The sequence below is a fragment of the Daucus carota genome, chromosome 8, assembly GCF_001625215.2.
Source record: "Daucus carota subsp. sativus chromosome 8, DH1 v3.0, whole genome shotgun sequence".
Taxonomy (NCBI): Eukaryota; Viridiplantae; Streptophyta; class Magnoliopsida; order Apiales; family Apiaceae; genus Daucus; species Daucus carota.
Genome location: NC_030388.2, coordinates 21,948,397 through 21,968,192, shown reverse-complemented (window position 1 = coordinate 21,968,192; position 19,796 = coordinate 21,948,397). Strand labels below are relative to the sequence as shown.

At 35.0% G+C, this 19,796-nt stretch overlaps 2 protein-coding genes across 2 annotated transcripts; one reads left to right on the top strand and one right to left on the bottom strand.

Moving 5' to 3' along the window:
• The first annotated feature begins 3,515 nt into the window (after positions 1 to 3,515).
• Positions 3,516 to 12,894, top strand: LOC108200028 (long chain acyl-CoA synthetase 4). Its single transcript, XM_017368085.2, has 19 exons — positions 3,516 to 3,877; positions 4,273 to 4,336; positions 4,422 to 4,511; positions 4,827 to 4,883; positions 6,207 to 6,255; positions 6,569 to 6,645; positions 6,895 to 6,934; positions 7,011 to 7,105; positions 7,537 to 7,704; positions 7,879 to 7,989; positions 8,068 to 8,155; positions 8,571 to 8,637; positions 8,953 to 9,028; positions 9,102 to 9,219; positions 10,490 to 10,735; positions 10,833 to 10,972; positions 11,746 to 11,928; positions 12,066 to 12,185; positions 12,616 to 12,894. The coding sequence occupies exons 1-19, from the start codon at positions 3,735 to 3,737 to the stop codon at positions 12,646 to 12,648; spliced, it is 1,965 nt and encodes a 654-aa protein (XP_017223574.1). The 5' UTR covers positions 3,516 to 3,734; the 3' UTR covers positions 12,649 to 12,894.
• Positions 12,895 to 13,879: 985 nt separating this feature from the next.
• Positions 13,880 to 19,691, bottom strand: LOC108199608 (endoglucanase 6). The gene is made up of 9 exons (XM_064083338.1): positions 19,230 to 19,691; positions 18,916 to 19,128; positions 18,508 to 18,708; positions 16,876 to 16,965; positions 16,565 to 16,729; positions 15,312 to 15,596; positions 14,874 to 15,222; positions 14,688 to 14,789; positions 13,880 to 14,607 (listed from the first exon to the last, which is right to left on the bottom strand). The coding sequence occupies exons 1-9, from the start codon at positions 19,434 to 19,436 to the stop codon at positions 14,309 to 14,311; spliced, it is 1,911 nt and encodes a 636-aa protein (XP_063939408.1). The 5' UTR covers positions 19,437 to 19,691; the 3' UTR covers positions 13,880 to 14,308.
• Between the last annotated feature and the right edge of the window lie 105 nt (positions 19,692 to 19,796).

Here is a 19,796-nt window from a genome sequence, read left to right as displayed (position 1 = left end):
AAACACGTTAAATACAAAATCATGTACTGATTATTATATCTGCAGTGTTCAAACAACAAACTCAGAACCCGTTCAAAAATAATAGAATGAACAAATATACACAATGGAGCAAATATTGTAAATTAAGCTGGATATAATGCAGACCTATTTCACGGCCAATGGTGTTATTCTCTTTTTGACTTCGAGACATCATCCTTTGTCAAAGCATCGTCGGAAAAGGACTTTGATGGATACTACCTGATGCATACACGGATCAACGCAACATCACCTAGCATAGAAAGGATTGCAAAACTTGTTGACGACATTGAATCCGTCTTCATGCCAAAAAAACACGACCACCGTTATCACTACAATATAAAAAAAATGTTACTACCAAACAATCTGCAAATCGAGAGAGGAAAAAAATGATCAAATAGCAGAGAGCATAATGGAGGAGGAAGAGATTGATTAAGATAATTAAGAATGGATTTGTTATGATTAAATATCATGTTTGAATTTGAAATTAATCAGACTTAGTAATGAGTGCCATGATTGGAGGAACCGAATTCAATGCCATTTACAAACTCTCATGTGGTTGGAAGATGCTATGAGATCCAACATTATCTGGGTCGGGTTACATGAAGATCCGAAATTTGAAATTACAGTGTTAATTTGAATAGGAAAGAGACCGGGTTGATCCAGATGGATAATGGGTTGATCCAAGAGCATGTGAAATTACCAGAATAGCCTTAAAAAATCACTCATGCTTTAAGAAGTATATAGATTAAGCGTTCTGTTTAATACATAACGGAAAAACTAGTTGTTTTTTTTTTTTAAAAGCTAAGGTCGTTATGTGTTTAAAAATATTTATCAATAAACATATATGAAAATAAGTTTTTTAAGTAAAATAATATATCTACGGGTACCTACAACATAATAACAACAAAATTACCTAGAACATAGTAGAAAAAGAGGTCTTATTAGTCTTTTTTTAATCAAATATTGAAGTTTATTACCTAAATGTCTCCGATTATTTTCAAGGATTAGATAATAAAATATTTTGAATAAAAAAACATTAGAAAACGACTGTTATATTCTGATAAATGCTCTGCATAATCAATCTCGCAGCCTAATACCCGGACTAAATCAAATTTGTTTGATGCTCAAGTGATCGAAGATTATAAAGAATATTACATTCAATAAATTCAACCCTTATCCACAAATGCTAACTTTTTAGGGGTCGTTTGGTTTATAGGTATGTGGAATCAGGTATGGGGTTTGTTCATTCCAAACCCATACATGGTGTTTGGTTGGTGAAAATAAAATTTCAAACCCATACCTTAAACCCCCAAGGTATGAGTTTTTGATACCTAGGTGGGGAGGTGGGTTTGAGATGGAGGTATGAGAATCTATTCATTTTTGATTTTTTTGTCTCTATTTAAGTAATCAAATATTAATGTTTTATACAAAATTAAATCAATGATGCAAAAATATATAATAATAATAATTTTATTAATTTTTTTAATTAATATAAATTAATAACTTATTTTTTACAAAAATTGTATATATCGATTCCAGCACTCAACCAAACACATGACATCAGATATGATACCTCAAACCCATACCAGCTTAACCCGATTCCTCATTCCAACCCGATATCACCCTTCGAACCAAACGACCCCTTACTCTTTTGGAAAAAAAAATTGTCCCACAATACATGTCTACTTTTAGTTTCCAATGCAAATATATTGCAAATATTTCAAAATTACCCTTCTTGAAAGTTGTATAACAATTAATGGAGGTTGAATAAGAGTCTACATTCATGCATTTATTAGGGGTAGAAGTGAGAAAATTTTATCTAATCAATGCTTTCTTAATATGCGTAATTTTTTCAAAAGAGACATGTATTGTGGGACGGAGGGAGAAGCTGCCTCAATTTGAATATTACTGTACACGTCACGAAATTATTTAATTACTTTTGGCAAAAATACAAATTTTAGTGATGCAAGAGGGGGACTATTCATCATACTAGAAGGATCACAATACAACTTGGCACGTCTCAGTCTTCACAAAAATGGGAAATTATAATTGGTTCGTTGTTGCTATAAATCAAATCCAAGTAGTTCGCTTTAACGTGGGGTTGACTTATTATTATTTGATGTAGATACCGGTTCATGAATAAATGGCGTTCGCCCCTACCTTCACTATTAATATCACAAATATCAAGATCTGTAAAAATAACGTCAAATATATCTATTAACATTACATCATCTAGCGTTCTGTTACGGTTAAAAGAATATAACGTTAAAATCTAGCGTTATGTTAGGTTAACCCTACAAAAAACTACACAGTGTAGCGTTTTTGCTGAGGTTAAAACACCATAACGCTACACGATCTAGCGTTTCTTCTCAAATTAAAAATATTAAATTATCATGCGTTATTAACTGATATTGATGCCATTTTTTCCAACTCATTATTCTGGACATTAATTCTAAAATTTATGAAATCCCACATCATTTTTCATAAATAAAGATTTCGAAGTCTACGCCCGGTTTTGGGCAAGGGCACTTGCTCCTGCTTTTTACTTCTATCTTCTTTACACATTTGTATAAGGAAGTAATAAGTGCTTTTAAGAATTCGTGAAACAAATGTTAAAAATAGGGAAATACGAGCTTGACTTGTAATTTCTATTTTTCTCAAACACTTTAATAATTATAATTATTTGAAACCAATATAATTATAATTATTAATTATAATTTTGTATCGAATTGTCCTACTCAGTTTTTTTTTCAGATTATCCCGCATTCGAAACGGTTTAATTCCAAATATTCATATTTATTCTATAATATAGAATATAAATAATAACTGAAAAGATAAATGTGAGTAAATTTATTTGAAAATATATCATAAATTACATATAATAAATATATATATTATACACAATATATTATATGATTTTTCCCGTACGGTACCGAAAATCATAATAAAATATTAAATACCGCGACCCATGTCAATAACTTCTGTCTTCTTAAGAGCAAGTCCAACAATGTCCTAACAATTGCCTTATAAATATAATAAAAAATAGTGTCCTAGTGATTTAGGACATCATTTTAATATACCAACTCCAACAACATGCCTTATTAATGTGCCTTATAATTAAAATAGTAATATATTTGAATTATTGTTGGAGGGAAATGAAAAAGAGAGAGGAGAGAGATGTGTTGAAATGAGTGAAAGCTAATTTTTTATTGGTACAAATAATTTAGGACATGCATACTTGTGCCTCAAAAATAAGGCATTTGAGAGATGTCCTAGTGTTTTAAGGCACCACTAGGACATTGTTGGAGCACTCATTTGCTTCAAATGCCTTAAATTTTGATTTAGGACATCAATTTGAGGCACTCTTGGACTTGCTCTAACATAATTTAGATGTAAATGTAGCAGCAGATATATGTCACATCCCTATCGAAAATTGAATCCACTTAAATTAAATTCGACACCAACCCATAAAACCCAAGAATTTAGACAAATCTCACGCATCTAAGACACAAAAAATAGGTAGCACTAGTGTCCTAGCTGACGCCAAACATATAAAAGTCGTAAACTTACAACACATCTGTCTCTGTACATTTTGTCTCTAATTAGTCAAATATATCGAACTCTTCTGTTCCTGCACTTTAGTTTATTTCTTCAAACTACCAAAACTCAACTACTTCTTCACCACAAATCTCTCCGCAGTTTCGTAGCGCTTCACGATGCCGATTAAGAGATATATAGAGGAAGTTGAACCGGCTCAACCGGCGGCCAATGGTAGACCGGCCATGGGACCGGTTTATCGCAGCACCTTCGGTGTTGAGCCGCCTATTCCCGGCATGGAGAGCTGTTGGGACATTTTTCGGTACCTTTCCATTTATTTATTAAATTTTATTATTAATGATATATAGCGGCTCGAGAACAGTTTTAGCGTGAGAACACTTGGTTATGGTCTTTTCGTGTATTAGTATATGTTGTTTTGAGTTTAAAATTGTTATATGTTGTGCATTTTTTTGGTAGCATTTTAAATATATATATGTTGTGGATTTATAGAATTGTAATTATTCATTTTTAGAATTGTATCAATTTGTTACTGATTTACATTTTAGGAAATAGACAGTGTAGATTTGATTCCTTGTGTGGTTTTAGTTTATGACAAGGAGGATGATATTTGACTTTTTACATTGATATTTGACTTTTCATATTGAAGTTTGATATTCGGTTGAAATTGTGTTGAGTGATTATATGTTAATGTTACAGCATGTCGGCGGAGAAGTATCCCAATAATCCGATGCTTGGTCACCGTGAGTTTGTGAATGGGACGGTAAGTTTGTGTTGAAAACTATAAGCTCGTAATTAAGCTTTTTTTTTTAGTGGAGCTGAGGTTAGTTTTGTTGTTTTACATGAAGCATGGAGATTATGTGTGGTTGACATACAAACAAGTGTACGACATGGTGATCAAAGTTGGAAATGCTATTCGCAGTTGTGGTGTTGAACCAGTAAGTGATTATAATTAGTGCGTGAAATCATTGTTCTTTATGATACATTTTGCTTATGGCAGCTTGCTGCTTCAAAAAATTGTTTTTCGTTTCTGTTAAGTAATTATTATATACGCAATAACAAGTATGCTGACATGAAATTTCATCGGGTATATCCTTTAACGTTGTGATTATTGTCTTTGTCGTACATATTCTATATCATCAGTTAGCGGTTATTACATTTGGAAGATATTCTCTTGATATCAATAATTATTATCAAATTTGTATAGCTCCGATGCGTTTTGTATTTATACGGAACTTTGATATGGATTTCAGGGAGGAAGGTGTGGTATATATGGTGCCAATTCTGAAGGATGGGTCATTAGCATGGAGGTATTTCTTCTTTTGGATTTAATTTGTAATAAAACTTTTTAATTGTTGTTCACAAGATATTATAATTCAGCTTGAGCTGACATTGCTACTATTTGCATTATGTATCCTTCTCATTATGCAAATATTATCCTTCAGGCCATTTTCTTGTGACAACTTTGACTTTTGATCATTGATTACAAAATAGCATACCTCAAAAGGCCGATTTTTTACTTGTAGACATATATATTATGCGGATTCCTTTTTCACTTTGCTTTATATTAGTTGGCAGAGGTGGTTTCCAAAAACTTTTTTCTTGATTACTGACTTTTCTCCGCATGTGTAATGTGGTAAACTGGTGATATATGTATGTTTGGTATAATGATCTAATTTTCAAACTACATGTGCTAGAGTTTCTGTATTCTATAAGTAGAGTGTAGTTGCTCTGGGTAGTCACAAACACCAATGCAGCCTCATTCTCTTCCTTCTTTCCCAGTTTTCTCCTATGTTTCCTCTTAATATCCTAAGTATACTTCTGATTAATTTTTTATTTTGACCATAAGCTATGGAACCACCCTGTACATAAGTTTCGGGCCTACCATTGCAATAAAGTACACCTAATAATGTTATTCACGGACTGATGGAATATTTCTACATTTAGATGTAAGGTTAATTCTTTTATTTGCACATTAGGGTAGGGTTTAAATTGTATGCGTATGAGCGTATCAGCGTATGTCATTCAAATGAATAAGCAAACACCTACCGCAGCTAAAGCAACAAAATATCCCGCATATAACTTTATATTATTTCCAAGGTTCCAAACCCAGGGGCAATCAGATTAGTGTGACCAGTTCTACCTCGGCCCTATTGACTATTAAACAACTCACGGAAAAATATACCCCATCTCTCCTTAGTGTCGTTATCTTTCACTAGCACTGGATCATGTTCATCCTTGATAAACCTAACGGAGTTAGAGTGCTAGTAAATACAGGGCCGGACTTAGCATTATTTTCTTTCCGGGGCTGAACTGAACTAAAAATGATCAAAATAATATTACACTTACTACATGCTTATGCTCTTACCTGTTTATTGTGAAAATTTGCGGGACCTCATTAGGGCTGGTAATAATCAGAGTCCTGACAGTTGCTCTACTCAGGCAACTACATGTTGACATATGTCTGATTTCTTACTTGCAATTAAGCTTATAATAATTGTTGTTACATATGTTTGAATCAATTTACTTTATTCTACTTATTGTGGCGCTCTCTTTCACATGTGTTAGAAAGATTTGACCTATTTGTGAGATAGTACTTCTGTGATATATCCTGACAAAATGAACGAATGCAGGCTTGTAATGCTCATGGATTACGTTGTGTTCCTCTATACGACACCTTGGGTATGTATTTATTACAATGATTTGCAGTTTTTTTTTACACAACTAAGAAAACAAAAACACCTTATTACATATTAATTTGCCGTTAGATCCAATATCTTGAATATGTGCACTAATTGCACATTTGCACAGTTTTGCAATTAAAAATTGTTATGAATTCAAATATGTGTAACATTCAAAAGTTCAGAAATATCAAACGTGACAGCTTTTACCTTTTAAGTGCTTAGGCAGCCCACCACCTAATAGGAAAGAGTTAAGTAAAAAAAAGAAGTAATTTTAATTTTACATGGTTTGACAAGTCATTAGCGTGGTGTAGGTGCTGATGCTGTTGAATTTGTCATTTGCCATGCTGAGGTTTCAATTGTGTTCGCAGAAGAAAAAAAGATTTCAGAGGTAAACATTTCTTCTTAAGTTTTTGTGAAAATTTGTCGGACCTGGCCTCGTAGTAAATTTTTTGGTTTTCAATTCTTACTGCTTTCATGATATAAGTACTGTTTAGGTTGATAAATTCACATATCACTATTTTTTTTTTCAAATTCTTGGCGGTTACAAGTACTCACATTATGGACTATATTTGGGATATTGTCAACATTTTTCCATATGCTGGAATTTATTTTGGTCCACACCTTCTTGTCTTTTCAGGTATTTAAAACATTTCCCAAGACAACCGAGTACGTAAAAAGTAAGTTGCAGATAATTAACTATTTCCTTCCAACGCATGCAAAATTATAATTTAATCATATAATAATTCTTTGTAGCAATTGTAAGCTTCGGAAAGGTAACTCATGAACAAAGGGAAGAAGCTGAGAAGCTAGGTGTGGCAACATATTCTTGGGATGAATTCTTGCTGCTGGTAAGTTCTACTTCAGTTTCAAATTGTAATGTCCTACTTTGTGAAGTTTATGTTGAACATCACTCTTTCCTGTATCAAAAGTCGTGTTAACAAGTTTATGTGAAAATCTTGCATTATCTACTGTCCCTGTCCAGCTTTTCACTAGAAAATCAGTTTTTGATATTAAATTATTGTCAGTCAAGGAGCTGAATTTTTTTTGTTCAAACTCGAGTGTTTTTTTTAATGCATAAGTACTAGCTATCTGTAGGATAGTCTAAATTTTATAAATTTATAGCACTAATTTCACAAGCTTGTGTCATGGAGAAATCATATATTTATTTGCCCCTCTATGTGTGTGTGGTGATTAAAAGTATCTATATAAACCTACTATATCTAGTCTGTAATTACAAATTTTTATACGTATAAAGCATCAAACTCTACGTTTTGTGCAGGGAGATGATAAACACTTTGAGCTTCCAGTAAAAAAGAAAACTGACATATGCACAATAATGTACACCAGTGGAACTACAGGTGACCCCAAGGGTGTCTTAATTTCCAACAACAGCATTGTTACTATTATAGCTGCGGTGAACCGCTTCCTGCAGGGTGTGAATGAACCGGTAAATAACCACTACTTATACTCCTGCTCCTTTAATGTCATCAACATGCTAAACCTCTTTTTATTAAGGAAAACACTTTCCTCTTTATGTGAGACCCATTTTTTTTCTTTTTTGTTCTTTTTGATCTCCTTGTTTTTTATTCGCTCTCGGTTGTTTACTTTCCCGTTTTGGCAGTTAACAGTGAAAGATGTTTATCTTTCGTATCTTCCCCTGGCACATATATTTGACCGCATTATTGAAGAGTGCTTTATCAGCCATGGGGCGCAAATTGGATTCTGGCGTGGGGTATGTTGGCTACATGTTATATTCATCAAGTATGAGTTTTGAATTTTAGTTAATGTAGGGGCCATTTTACATTCTCAGGATGTGAAATTGTTAGTTGAAGACATTGGAGTGCTAAAGCCGACTGTCTTCTGTGCTGTACCTCGAGTTTTAGATAGAATCTATTCTGGTAAGTTTTCAATATTTTCTTAACTTATAATGCCTTCGTCTCTTGATCCTTATTGTTGCAAGGTTGCGTAGTTGTTTACCACATTGTATAAGCATAGTTGCTGTAGTATCCATTTGTTTATCATTTGCTAGTTGCTAGGAATGAATACCTCGAGCTGTTATCAATCCAAAAAATAAATAAATAAAGGGCATTGCAATCATAGTAATTTTTACAGGGTGTAATTCGGCAAAGGTTTTCTTTTTCCAACACAAAATGTGAGGAACAACTGCAACCTATTTAATCATATGATATTACAAATTAGCGTTCTTAAGTTCAGTTTACCAAGAATTGATAATATCTTTGCTGATGTTTTCTGCTTTGGTCCAAATATGATTGATAGATGTGATTAATAGTCGTGACAACTGTGCAACTGTAGGTCTGACACAGAAGATCTCTGCAGGCGGTTTCCTGAAGAACACGTTGTTTAATGTCGCGTACTCGTAGTAAGTAAAATCAGACCATCTAAATTTGTGATCTTTTGTGCATACTGCATACAATGATTGAGGCCTCAAGCTAAGCCTCTTTCTGGACGTAGACAACATCGTCAACCCCCACCCCCACCCCCGTCCCACAATATAGACCCCAGATTACTGGACTTCGAAAAATATGGTACTCTATATCAAATGACATTTTATACTTAAACGTTTATAAATCAGTAACCTCATGACCTGCCATGTAACATGATGAGGTGATATTCAAATATTTTATTTTTTATTATGTTATTACTTATTAGCCTATGATTTTTGAATATTCTGAAGCAAATTACGTGGCATGAATAAGGGGAAGAAACATGAGGATGCAGCTCCACTTTGTGATAAAGTTGTATTTAGTAAGGTGCGGAAATTTTAATAAATACTGTTTAATCAACATTTTTACATAAAAGGCTCATCAATTTCTCCTTAACCAGGTTAAGCAAGGTTTGGGAGGTAGAGTAAGGCTCATTTTATCTGGGGCTGCACCCCTTGCTAGCCATGTTGAAGCTTATCTTAAAGTGGTGACCTGCTGTCATGTCCTTCAAGGATATGGTAAGTAATATTCACAGGTGTTGAATTTTCTTGATTATTATGTTCTCATCATCATGTTTTTTAGGTAGAAGATTATAAGTCTGTTATGCTGGTCAGTTTGAGAAAGCTTTGCCGTTATCATTCACAGTATCAGCTGAAAGTCTTATTCATGTGTCTAATTTCTAATTTATTATCTGCCCTGCAGCTTCTTTGAGATGCACTTCGCTAATCATATTATTATATTTTGTATTAACTTATCTATCCAGGGAGTTGGCTTCTCACAGGTACCGTATGTGGTACGCTAGATTAATATTAGCCACTTTAGTAAAAACTATATTAGCTCTATTTTACCAGCTACAGGTTTGTATATAAAATTCAGAATTAAGCTCAAATGTTTCGGACACAGATTTGCGAATAGTTACACTGAATCCATTTCAGTATGATACTAGAATGGTTGGGATATGATTTCCCACATGATATTATTATTTGCTCTTGAATAAGCGTTATCGATTTGTAAATATATTATTCAATTAGTCCTCATCTTGGGTTTACAAATGGATCCCTTTCTGCTATATTTTTTCAAAGTAAGAAGGTATCGCACAATGTCTTTCTAGGACACCATAACTTTACTAAAGTTTGCCTTGTATGGAGGTGGAAAATTACTGGGAAATCTTGTGATAAGTATTAACGTCTTTCTAGGACACCATAACTTTGCTAAAGTTTGCCTTGTATTTGGAGAAGGGAATATTACTGGAAAATCTTGTAATAAGTATTACAGTGTTTTTGTGTGAAGTTCTTATCCTCTTGATTCTTTCTTTAAGTATTGGCTGGTATACCTATAATGTGTAAACTGAATGCTGTTTATGTTACCTGAAAAGTGTAGAGCCTCCTAATCAACATTTCATTTCCTATGTCCGTTCATCCTACCATCCTAGACACTTTGCTGCTTCAGTGTAACCTCGTTCATAAGTAACTATCCCAAAAAATTAAGAGTTTAATAAAGATAAATGTTCCGTAAAAGTATTCCATAACTTTGTGTGGTTTTCGATAATATACATAATTATCTGTTCTGCTGAGGTGAGTAGTAGCCCTAAGTCTATAATTATTCCCTAGTTATAGGTTTGCAGGTATGAAACTTGATTTTATGTTTGATTGTTTGTATTAGATTTTATATCTGAATTTTGGTCTATGCTGGTAAATTTTGTAATACATTGGAATTCATAAAGAAAGGGAATGTTCATACTTGTTACTTATTGCTGATCAATTTCTCTATCTCTTTATACCTCTGCAGGCCTCACAGAAACTTGTGCAGGGTCATTTGTCTCAATACCAAATGAGCAGACTATGCTGGGTACAGTGGGTCCTCCAGTACCTAATGTGATTGCACGTCTAGAATCTGTCCCTGAAATGGGTTATGATGCCCTTTCCGCTACTCCACGCGGAGAGATATGCATACGAGGGGACACCTTGTTTTCAGGTTATTACAAACGTGAAGACCTCACGAAAGAGGTTCTGGTTGATGGGTGGTTCCATACAGGTCTGCAAAAATTTAAATCATAACTTGATTTGGATTCCTTGCAGCAATGCACTCACATTTAGCCATGAACATCATGCCTGACAATGATTTATTGCAGGGGATATTGGTGAGTGGCAACCCAATGGAGCCATGAAAATCATTGACCGCAAGAAGAACATTTTTAAGCTTGCTCAAGGAGAATATGTGGCAGTAGAAAATTTGGAGAATATATATGGTCTTGTTGCTGCCATTGACTCGGTAGGCGCTTGGCAATTTTTATAAAAATCTCTCATCATTTCATTACACGAGTATCATATTTAAGCGTGACAAACTTTTATGAATAGATCAGTAAACTATATCATCCTTGGTATGCCATTTTTTTGAATTTATAGTCATCGTTATTATATTTACCGAAAGGGTAATTTGGGATATAAGCACATCTGTTTTGTTGTTTTGCAAAAAGAAATCGAGCACTCGATATGCCTTTAGTCTTGACAATTTAAACAAAAAGAGAAAATGAGTATTTTCCTTTGGTTGCACAAGGTTTAATTTTATTATATTAACCTCACTTTGAGTGAACAACTCCTGCAGTTTTATAAAACTACCCCCCCCCCCCCCCCCCTCCGGCACGGGTAACTACATTTAACATTCTCCTCAATTTGCCAGAAGAGACGCACCATTGAAAGAAGTATTCCAATGTGATTTATAATCTTTTTACTCTAAATGAAGTTTACTAATACTTCAGCTGCCTGACATTTTTATTTTCTATGCCCTTATATATGGAAGTTGTCATTACCTCTATGTACATGCCCTCTCCAGTGGAAATTAGTTTGACATGGGGTTGTATCATATGATGAACCCATCTGTATTTTATAGAAATAGGTAAAGTTATCTGTGTTTTGTATTGTTTGTTGCTTGTTAACTGAAGTACTTTCTAGCTTGTATACATATAGTAGAGCTATAAAACTAAAAGATCTTACTCTACATCACTTGTGCTTTGTTTTGAGATTAATACTTCCATCTTGAATCAGATATGGGTGTACGGAAATAGCTTTGAGTCTTTCCTTGTTGCTGTGGTGAACCCAAATATACAAGCTATTGAGCACTGGTGTAAAGAAAATGGGGTGTCGGGGGATTTTGATTCTCAATGTCAAAATGACAAAGTGAAAGAATACATACTTAAAGAACTGTCAAAGATCGGAAAAGAAAAAAAGGTTCACCTCATATCACATCTTGAGTACTTTACAAGTTTCTAGTATTGGTACCAATGAATTGTCTGTGTGTGTTTTCTTTAGACGGCACAGACAGGAAATAGAATATTCATCATTTTTTATCTTTATTTTTTTGGCAGCTGAAAGGATTTGAATTCATTAGGGCTGTTCACCTTGACCCTCTCCCATTTGACATGGATCGCGACCTTATCACTCCTACATATAAGAAGAAAAGGCCGCAGATGCTTAAGTACTATCAGGTAGCTTTATCTTATTTCCCTAAAATTTTGCAATGTTATGCTCACTTACTCTTCAGAACAATTATTAAAGATATACAGAAATCCATGATTTTTCAGTTATGATGGTCAAAGTAGGTATAGTCAACTGTAAAAGTTTTATGGCCTGTTTATTGTTGTTTACCTGCATCTTCCCTCTATGGGGCTGTGCCCATGGACTCATACTACTGGACGATGTTATAGTCACTTTCCTGAGTATACTTGTTCATTTAAAGGAATCAATTTCGGGTGACGGTCCTATAAGTCACCTTTTCTAACCAAATATATTTCATACCCTAATTGGGTTCAGAGAACCCTCCCCTGTGGATTATGAAATATTTTGTGCTTAAATTATATGAAGTTACGATTTTTTTTTCTTTCGTCATTGAAACTGAGATGGGATTTCCTGTTGCAGAATATCATTGACAACATGTACAAGAAGAAGTAATGTTTCGTAAGGGCACGATGTTTACATCTATTGGTTACCGTCAGAATGCAGACTGTACAGATCCTTTCTTCTGTGTCCAGTAATTATATTAAAATATGAGATGTATGATTTGAAGTTGTATTAGCAACTGAGAATCAAGCTAATTATTTGTTATTTGAAAGAACTACAGCAACGATGTATAAAAACAAATTGAGTTCTCACTACAACTCATTATCTGGCAGCTATTTCATTTTTTGTTTCTCAGTACATGGTAGAACCAAACCATACGTACACAGTATATCATGCTTAGAACAGGTCTGGGTAGTGGAGGGTAAAATATATGTAGACCATGCCCTTATTCGAAAAAAATAGGAAGATTATTTCTGTGAAAACTCGTGGCTTAGTGCAAGATAAAGTATTGTGTGATATATATGTAAATAGTATCTTGGCTCATGATTTTCTAAACATGGGCTCACTTTTGTCGTGAAATCTTTTGTTATTGAATGATGTGAGTTTTTAATTCAAACCAAAGTGCCATAACCGTAAAACTGGAGTCAATAAAGGCCATGAAATTCTTCAAACGGTTAATAAGGAGACTCTGAGCCATATGTTTCTGCAGAGTGAACTGACCCGCTCTAAACCGAGACTGAACCTCAACTCCTGTAATACGCCGTCTTCAATGTTTCTCATCTAATGTCATATCACTCGTGAGATTTAAGACTCCCATGTTCAAATTTAATTAATCCGCCCACATCCGACGAAGACGTTTTTCTTGACCACTGATATGTGTTCAACCCTTTCCACATAGGCTGAAGTACATTTGTTTCCTAGTACATGGTGAAATACTGAAATGTTTAGCATGGCCTTGCTGCTTACACATCGGTCTTAAGCAGCAATTTCCTGCATATATTATGAGGCCATTTGAGATATGTGTAAGATGTAAAATGGTTTGAACTTTGAAGTTGATTGCACAAAAACATTTTCAGTGTGGCTTCTATCCCAGATATCTAGGTACAACACAAGATAAACCCACCACTTTGGCTATCCAATTGTGCTTGCAATACTCATCTTTTAATTGCTATTTAAGTGACAAGCCAGCTTTATTTCAACGTTGCTGCACATACATGATATTAACTTTTTTTTATTTCTATAATCTAAAGAGTAATGATAAATAATCGTTGTACTTGCAAATGCATATAGTCTAAAATCAAAGCTTGAGAACTTAACTAGCACCACCAACAGATGCAAAGAGTTTCACAAAATATATATATATATTCATACTGGAAACACACAAATGCTGTAAAGGTTACAACATTACAATCTGAAGAAAACATCAAGGGGATCAGAAAAATGTAGCCCCTGCACACTTAAGAAACCTTGGCACTCTGTTGAGAAATTCTTTAACTTCTCAACTGTCACTCCACCCAGTCTCAGATATATATAAATATATGTAATTGGATGAGAAAGAGGATGAGCACTCATATATTAATCCTCTCTTCACTCCTTCCTCCCTCCAATATTTAAGCTTAACTTAATCTAACATTCTACTTAAGTTGCACAAAAAAAGAAAGACCTTCCTGGACTGCATCTGGTGTATATATGTATTTTCACAGTTCTTACGAAACCCGAAAATAGTATGACTATGAACCTTTCTTTGTTATGTCTTGATATTCTTCCGCTTTTAATCCAGGGTGTAGCTTGAAACAGAGACAGATGCTGCTGGAGCAGAATGGATGTACACAAACTCTATGCTTTTTCCAGGAGCCAGAGACTTGATCCATGCCGGAAACACATAAGAATTGCCATACTTTGCAAGACCCCATAGAGGACCATAGAGCTTTGACACGGAAATCCTGAGATTTCTCAGTGTCTTGCCAGATTTGTTAGTCACTACTGTGGAGTATCGGTAGTAGGTTTTTCCTCCAGAAACCCATGAAGCGGACATCTTTTGCTCAACAAAAATCTGTTTGGAAGATGACACTGCAAAAAAATGTTAAGTTAGTAACCATGTTTCAGATTAATTTACAGCTATAGCGATTTGAGAAGCAGCAAAAAATTACCTGGGGCAGGATTTGGTCTGTATTTTGGAGCTGGCTTAGGTTTAACATGTCTTGGAGCTGGCTTGGGTTTAACAGAAATAGGTCTCGGAGATGGAAGATTTACTGCATTAAAAGATGTTACTTCATAAGAGTTTCGTAAATGAAAAATATAGCCTTTGTTTCATACAAAAGAATAATTCTATTTACCTGGAAGCAACTGATTATAACCACTGTGTCCAGCATGTAGCCTAGCCAATAGTCCAAGTAGAGGAGCATTGTTGTATGTAGCAGGCTCAGTCTGCTCATAGTTATCTCTTTCATCGGCAAAATTATCATATGCATCAGGTCCTCCAACAATGGCACCAACAAGAAGATTGGGATCACTTGCCTTCCTACTAAACCAAGTTGCATAGCCTCCTCGGCAAGTAACAAATGAAGGGTTAACCTTGATTGACACAATTGAGGACCCTCGGTGGTGAACTTGCCTCGGGTAATTGTTTCCATAGCCAACCATGTAACTTGTAGCTCTTGGGTTGTCTCCGAGAATATAGTCCACCTAACATACAGATGTTAAGTACTTCTATAAACTACATAGCCAACTGTGAGACTTGTTATATTGACAACTTATGATCCATTCATAGTTACCTGAGATTTGGCGAAAGCAAGCATTTCAGATGGTTGGACATTTCCAGAAGGACACCTGAGGGTTTTCCTAGCAGAGGTCAGATAATCAGAATAGACAGTCATGAGGAAGGAAGCACTTGTAACAAACTGCAAGTTGTTCCATCTCTGTCGGAAAATTAGGCCTCCTGGAGTCTTCTGCACATTGCGACTGCCCTTTCCAAGGCATGAACACATGAAAAATTCTGCCTTCTCTTGGTATTTTCCAAACACAGATGCATGTTGTCCAGCTCTTCCACCCATTAGGAACTACAACAAGAAGATCATCAGCAATCTAATAACAGAAACCTTAAATACTAATTTAGTACATTCTGTAATTTTTAGTAGGGCTGTTTAACGAACCGAGCTGTTCGCGAACAAGCTCGAGCTCGGCTCGTTAAGAGCTCGTTCGGCTCGGCTCGTTAAGTTAACGAGCTCGAGCTCGAACACAAAAAATTGTTCGTTAAGTAAACGAGCTCGAGCCGAGCTTTTAGTATGTTCGGCTCGAGCTCGGCTCGAGCTCGACTCGAGCTCGCTCGGCTCGAGCTCGGCTCGTTAAAGCTCGAAAAAATGTAATATTTTTGGGTTTTTTTTTATAATTTATATATGTTATTGAACTCAGAATTCAACATATAATTTATATATATATATTTTAGTGATGTAACCAAAATTTCGGAAAATAATAATTTTATATAGTTTGCTATTTTAGTGATCCAACCGTATGGATGTTAACATATATACATTTTAGTGATATAAACAAAGTTTCAAAAAAATTAAAATTATTTGGTTAGCTATTTTAAGAGTCAACTAGCGGTTTGTCTTTATTTTTTTTCTGGCTCGGCTCGGCTCGACTCGACTCGGCTCGGCTTGTATTTGTTCGCGAACAAGCTCGTGTTCGGCTCGTTAGTTAACGAGCCGAGCTTGAACACAATTTTTTGTTCGATAAAAAAGCTCGGCTCGGCTCGACTCGTCAGAAAAAAAATTAAAGCTCGGCTCGGTTCGGTCAAAACTCGGCTCGGCTCGGTTCGTGAACAGCCCTAATTTTTAGTGTCTCAAATCCAAGTGTGTTAAAATTCTGACAAGTCATTGTATGTGCTGATCAATTCTAAATCAGTGCAATATTGCAGTTGCACCATGGCACATAAATTGCATCACAAATTTTAATTAAATTTTTTATTAAACAGCTGAAATTTTGAAATAACACATGCACACTTATTTTGTGTAAATAATATAAGTACCTTAGCAACAAGAGTTTGGACACCAGCATATTTAACATCCCACCCAAATTCAGTCATGGCCCAGCCAGTCCCACCAAGAGCATCACCATTTTTACCAAGGTAGTTCAAGTAGTACTGATTGTTTGTTGCCTTGTACAACCATGCTGCTCCCCACAATAACTCATCCTATTAACACAACAAGTAGTAACAAATAAGTTTCTTGTCTGTAACATGCATTCCGTAAAATCTTTTTTTCCCAAAAATAAGTCCTTATTCGAGAAAATAAGAATTTGGGTAAATATTTTTACAGTGCATGTAAAAAAAAAACTTACAGCATAACCACTGACAGAACGGTAGTACTTCTGAGCCACAGTAATGCTGCTGTCATATTTACCCCTGTATTTGTCTGCAAAGTCGAACAGCTGAAGGACAAAGAAACACAATAATTAATTAATTGCAGAGGTCAGAATTGTAAATTTAGACTGGACCGGTTGGTGAGTTAAATGTGAAGTTGCATGTGACTACCGACACTTTAAAAGGCCCGTGAGGCCGTGACACAACAAATATGGGCCCATGTCTTAACATCCGTGGTTTATGGATCAATAAAAGTTAACGGTTGAGATTTGGTTAATCTATTCCGGATCTTTGTGGCCCATCATGCATGTGTGTATATGGTCCCAATGTAAACAAATAACGTAGCATCTATTTTTTATTTTTTATTTTTATAAACAGGGCCCAAAGCCCTTTCATAACATGCTATGTTATCAACTCTAATGTGCCTGCTAAATTATTACCAGCATGGATTATGTTATTGTGACTAAAAACAAAAAATTGAGAGCATGGCACATAATTTTGTACACGGGAATAGCGAAAAATTATATAAAAACCCGAACCCGGCCAAAAAAATGAACATATTTTTGACTTATTTTATTTTTTTTAAATTAAGTTATTTATTTTCTGAAAAATATATTTTATAAAAAAGAGTATTTTTGTTAATAAAGAATATTTTTTATTGAGAATATTAATCACATATAAATTAAATATAAGGCAGATATACGAATATTATAAAATTTGGAGTCTTGTTTCCTCTTCTTTTTATAAATATTAATGTACGAATGAAGAGGGGTAGGGATTCCAAATTGTAACACAAACATCTAGTTAAAGAGACAACAAAGAAGAGTGGTGAATTGTTGATTCCATGTGAAAGGGAGAGGGTCAAAAGACACACTCATATTTTGACTTACTTTTAGTACTTTATTAAAGATTTTCTGGTAAATAAAATGACGGTGGGCCCACAAAGTTCGCACAAGTGGGACCGGAGAGTTATATGACTTGCCTTGAACTAGTGGTTGGTTGTTATGCGAGACATAAGTAGCTACCCAACTAAAACTTGTAAACATTTTAACTGGACTAAATCATAATATTAAGGGGTGTTTGTTTCCGGCTTTTAAGCCGGGCTTCTAGTTTATAAGTTATAAGCACTTATTTGTATTGTTTGTGTAAAAAATCAAGAAGCACTTATAAAAAGTTAGGAATGTTAATTTTTGTTTCAGGGCTTCTGCTTAGTTCCCAAATACTTTAATCACTTATAAATCTTAACTTGTTTCTAACTTATATTCCACTTTTTTATTTTAAGCAAGAAGCACTTATTTTAATAAGGTTAATTAAGAGTTTGCTAAAATTAAATTCCTTATTTAAATTGAAAAATTAATTGGTGAAATAAGTAGGAACACAACTAGCATGCTAGGAGTGTTAACGTGCGCCTAACACGGTGGTCCCCATTTATTGTACCCTAGCATTGGATGCTGCGCCACTGCTAACTTACACTGGCCACAACTACCCTGACACAAAGTCTAGACAATCCTAACTGCCTCATTAACTTCAACTGTCTAGCTAACATGCACACCACACCATTTATCTGCTAACATGCGCATTTTTGTAAAAATCATGGCACAAGATTTTACCTGATAGGCATGGGAGAGCAGAGTGTTGGCATAGCCAGGGTTAGAACGGCGGAACACCATGGAGGCCGCTGCCATAGCCGCCGCCGTCTCTCCGGCGAGATCCGACCCGGGATTACTCGGGTCGATCCGGTATGCTTGCCTTGATGTTGTCATATCTTCCGGCCTTTGCCAACAATAATGGTCAGTGTTACCATCTCCCACCTATTAATCAAATAATTAAAAAAAAAAAACGTTATAATTCATTAAATTAAACATTTAAAAATATATTTAAATGAAAGTGACACAATAAAGTACTCCTATTTCATAATGAGTTAATGACAATTATTAGTAACAGAATAATTAGTGCAAAACACAATTATTATGTACTATGTAGTATGATTAGTGAAGTAGTGACAGTAAAGTGGGTACCTCCCCATAGAAGACATGAGGCTCAGGGTGAGCTTTGATGAGATAGTCAGTTCCCCACTTAATAGCATCAATGGCATGGCCAAGCTCCCCACTAGAAGCCATTTGGTTACCATACTCTAGCACACTCCATGACATCATTGTCACAGTAAATGCCATTGGCAAACCAAACTTCACATTATCCCCTGCATCATAATACCCTCCCACCAAATTCACCTGCATCATAAAACCCGTCATTTCGAGACAGTCGGGACTAATATAATATTTTTACAGTTTTTTAACTAATTTTAAAAATGAAAGAAATTGTAATTACTTACACCAACAGATTTGCCATCATTGAGGCCAGAATGACCCCTCCATTTGATTCTCTGAGAAGAGGGGAGATACCCGGATCTCTGAGCTTCAAAGAAGAGAATGCTTTTGCTTAAAGCATCTCCATAGTTGTGTCCTCCCATGACTAGAGGAAGAAGCCCAAGAACTAAAAACAAGGGGCCCACCAAGCACAATCTCAAAACCTTCTCCATGTGTTTGGTATGTGAGATCTGTTCTGTAATAAGGCAATGTTGGCTAGGTTTATCAGCTAAAAGATGTAATAAACCAGGCCAGAACAGAGTGTATGTATGTACTGTGTATGTATATGTGTGTATGTGTGTGATTATATATAGAGGGAGAGATGGGAGAGAAGGGAGGGATGGAGAAATGGAGGAAATTAAGGCGCTATATAAGGAGGAAGGGAGGGAGGAGTGTTGCCAATTGTTCAGAAAGTTGGCAGTGTTAATAAATGCATTTTCAAAATTATTGATTTTTTAATTTCTTGTTTTGAAAAAATGGAGAGGAAATAGAAAAGAAATGCAATTTGGGGAAGGTGATGGTAATAAATAAAT

What these genes read in the sequence shown, in the direction of transcription:
- LOC108200028 (XM_017368085.2), top strand. Translation starts at nt 3,735, where the DNA reads ATGCCGATTAAGAGATATATAGAGGAAGTTGAACCGGCTCAACCGGCG. An exon ending in GCAGTTGTGGTGTTGAACCA is followed by an intron (nt 4,512 to 4,826) that starts GTAAGTGATTAT and finishes TATGGATTTCAG; the next exon opens with GGAGGAAGGTGTGGTATATA. An exon ending in TTTAGATAGAATCTATTCTG is followed by an intron (nt 8,156 to 8,570) that starts GTAAGTTTTCAA and finishes GTGCAACTGTAG; the next exon opens with GTCTGACACAGAAGATCTCT.
- LOC108199608 (XM_064083338.1), bottom strand. Translation starts at nt 19,436, where the DNA reads ATGGAGAAGGTTTTGAGATTGTGCTTGGTGGGCCCCTTGTTTTTAGTT. An exon ending in CTCATGTCTTCTATGGGGAG is followed by an intron (nt 18,709 to 18,915) that starts GTACCCACTTTA and finishes TTTGATTAATAG; the next exon opens with GTGGGAGATGGTAACACTGA. An exon ending in TTATAATCAGTTGCTTCCAG is followed by an intron (nt 14,790 to 14,873) that starts GTAAATAGAATT and finishes CTTTTAATGCAG; the next exon opens with TAAATCTTCCATCTCCGAGA.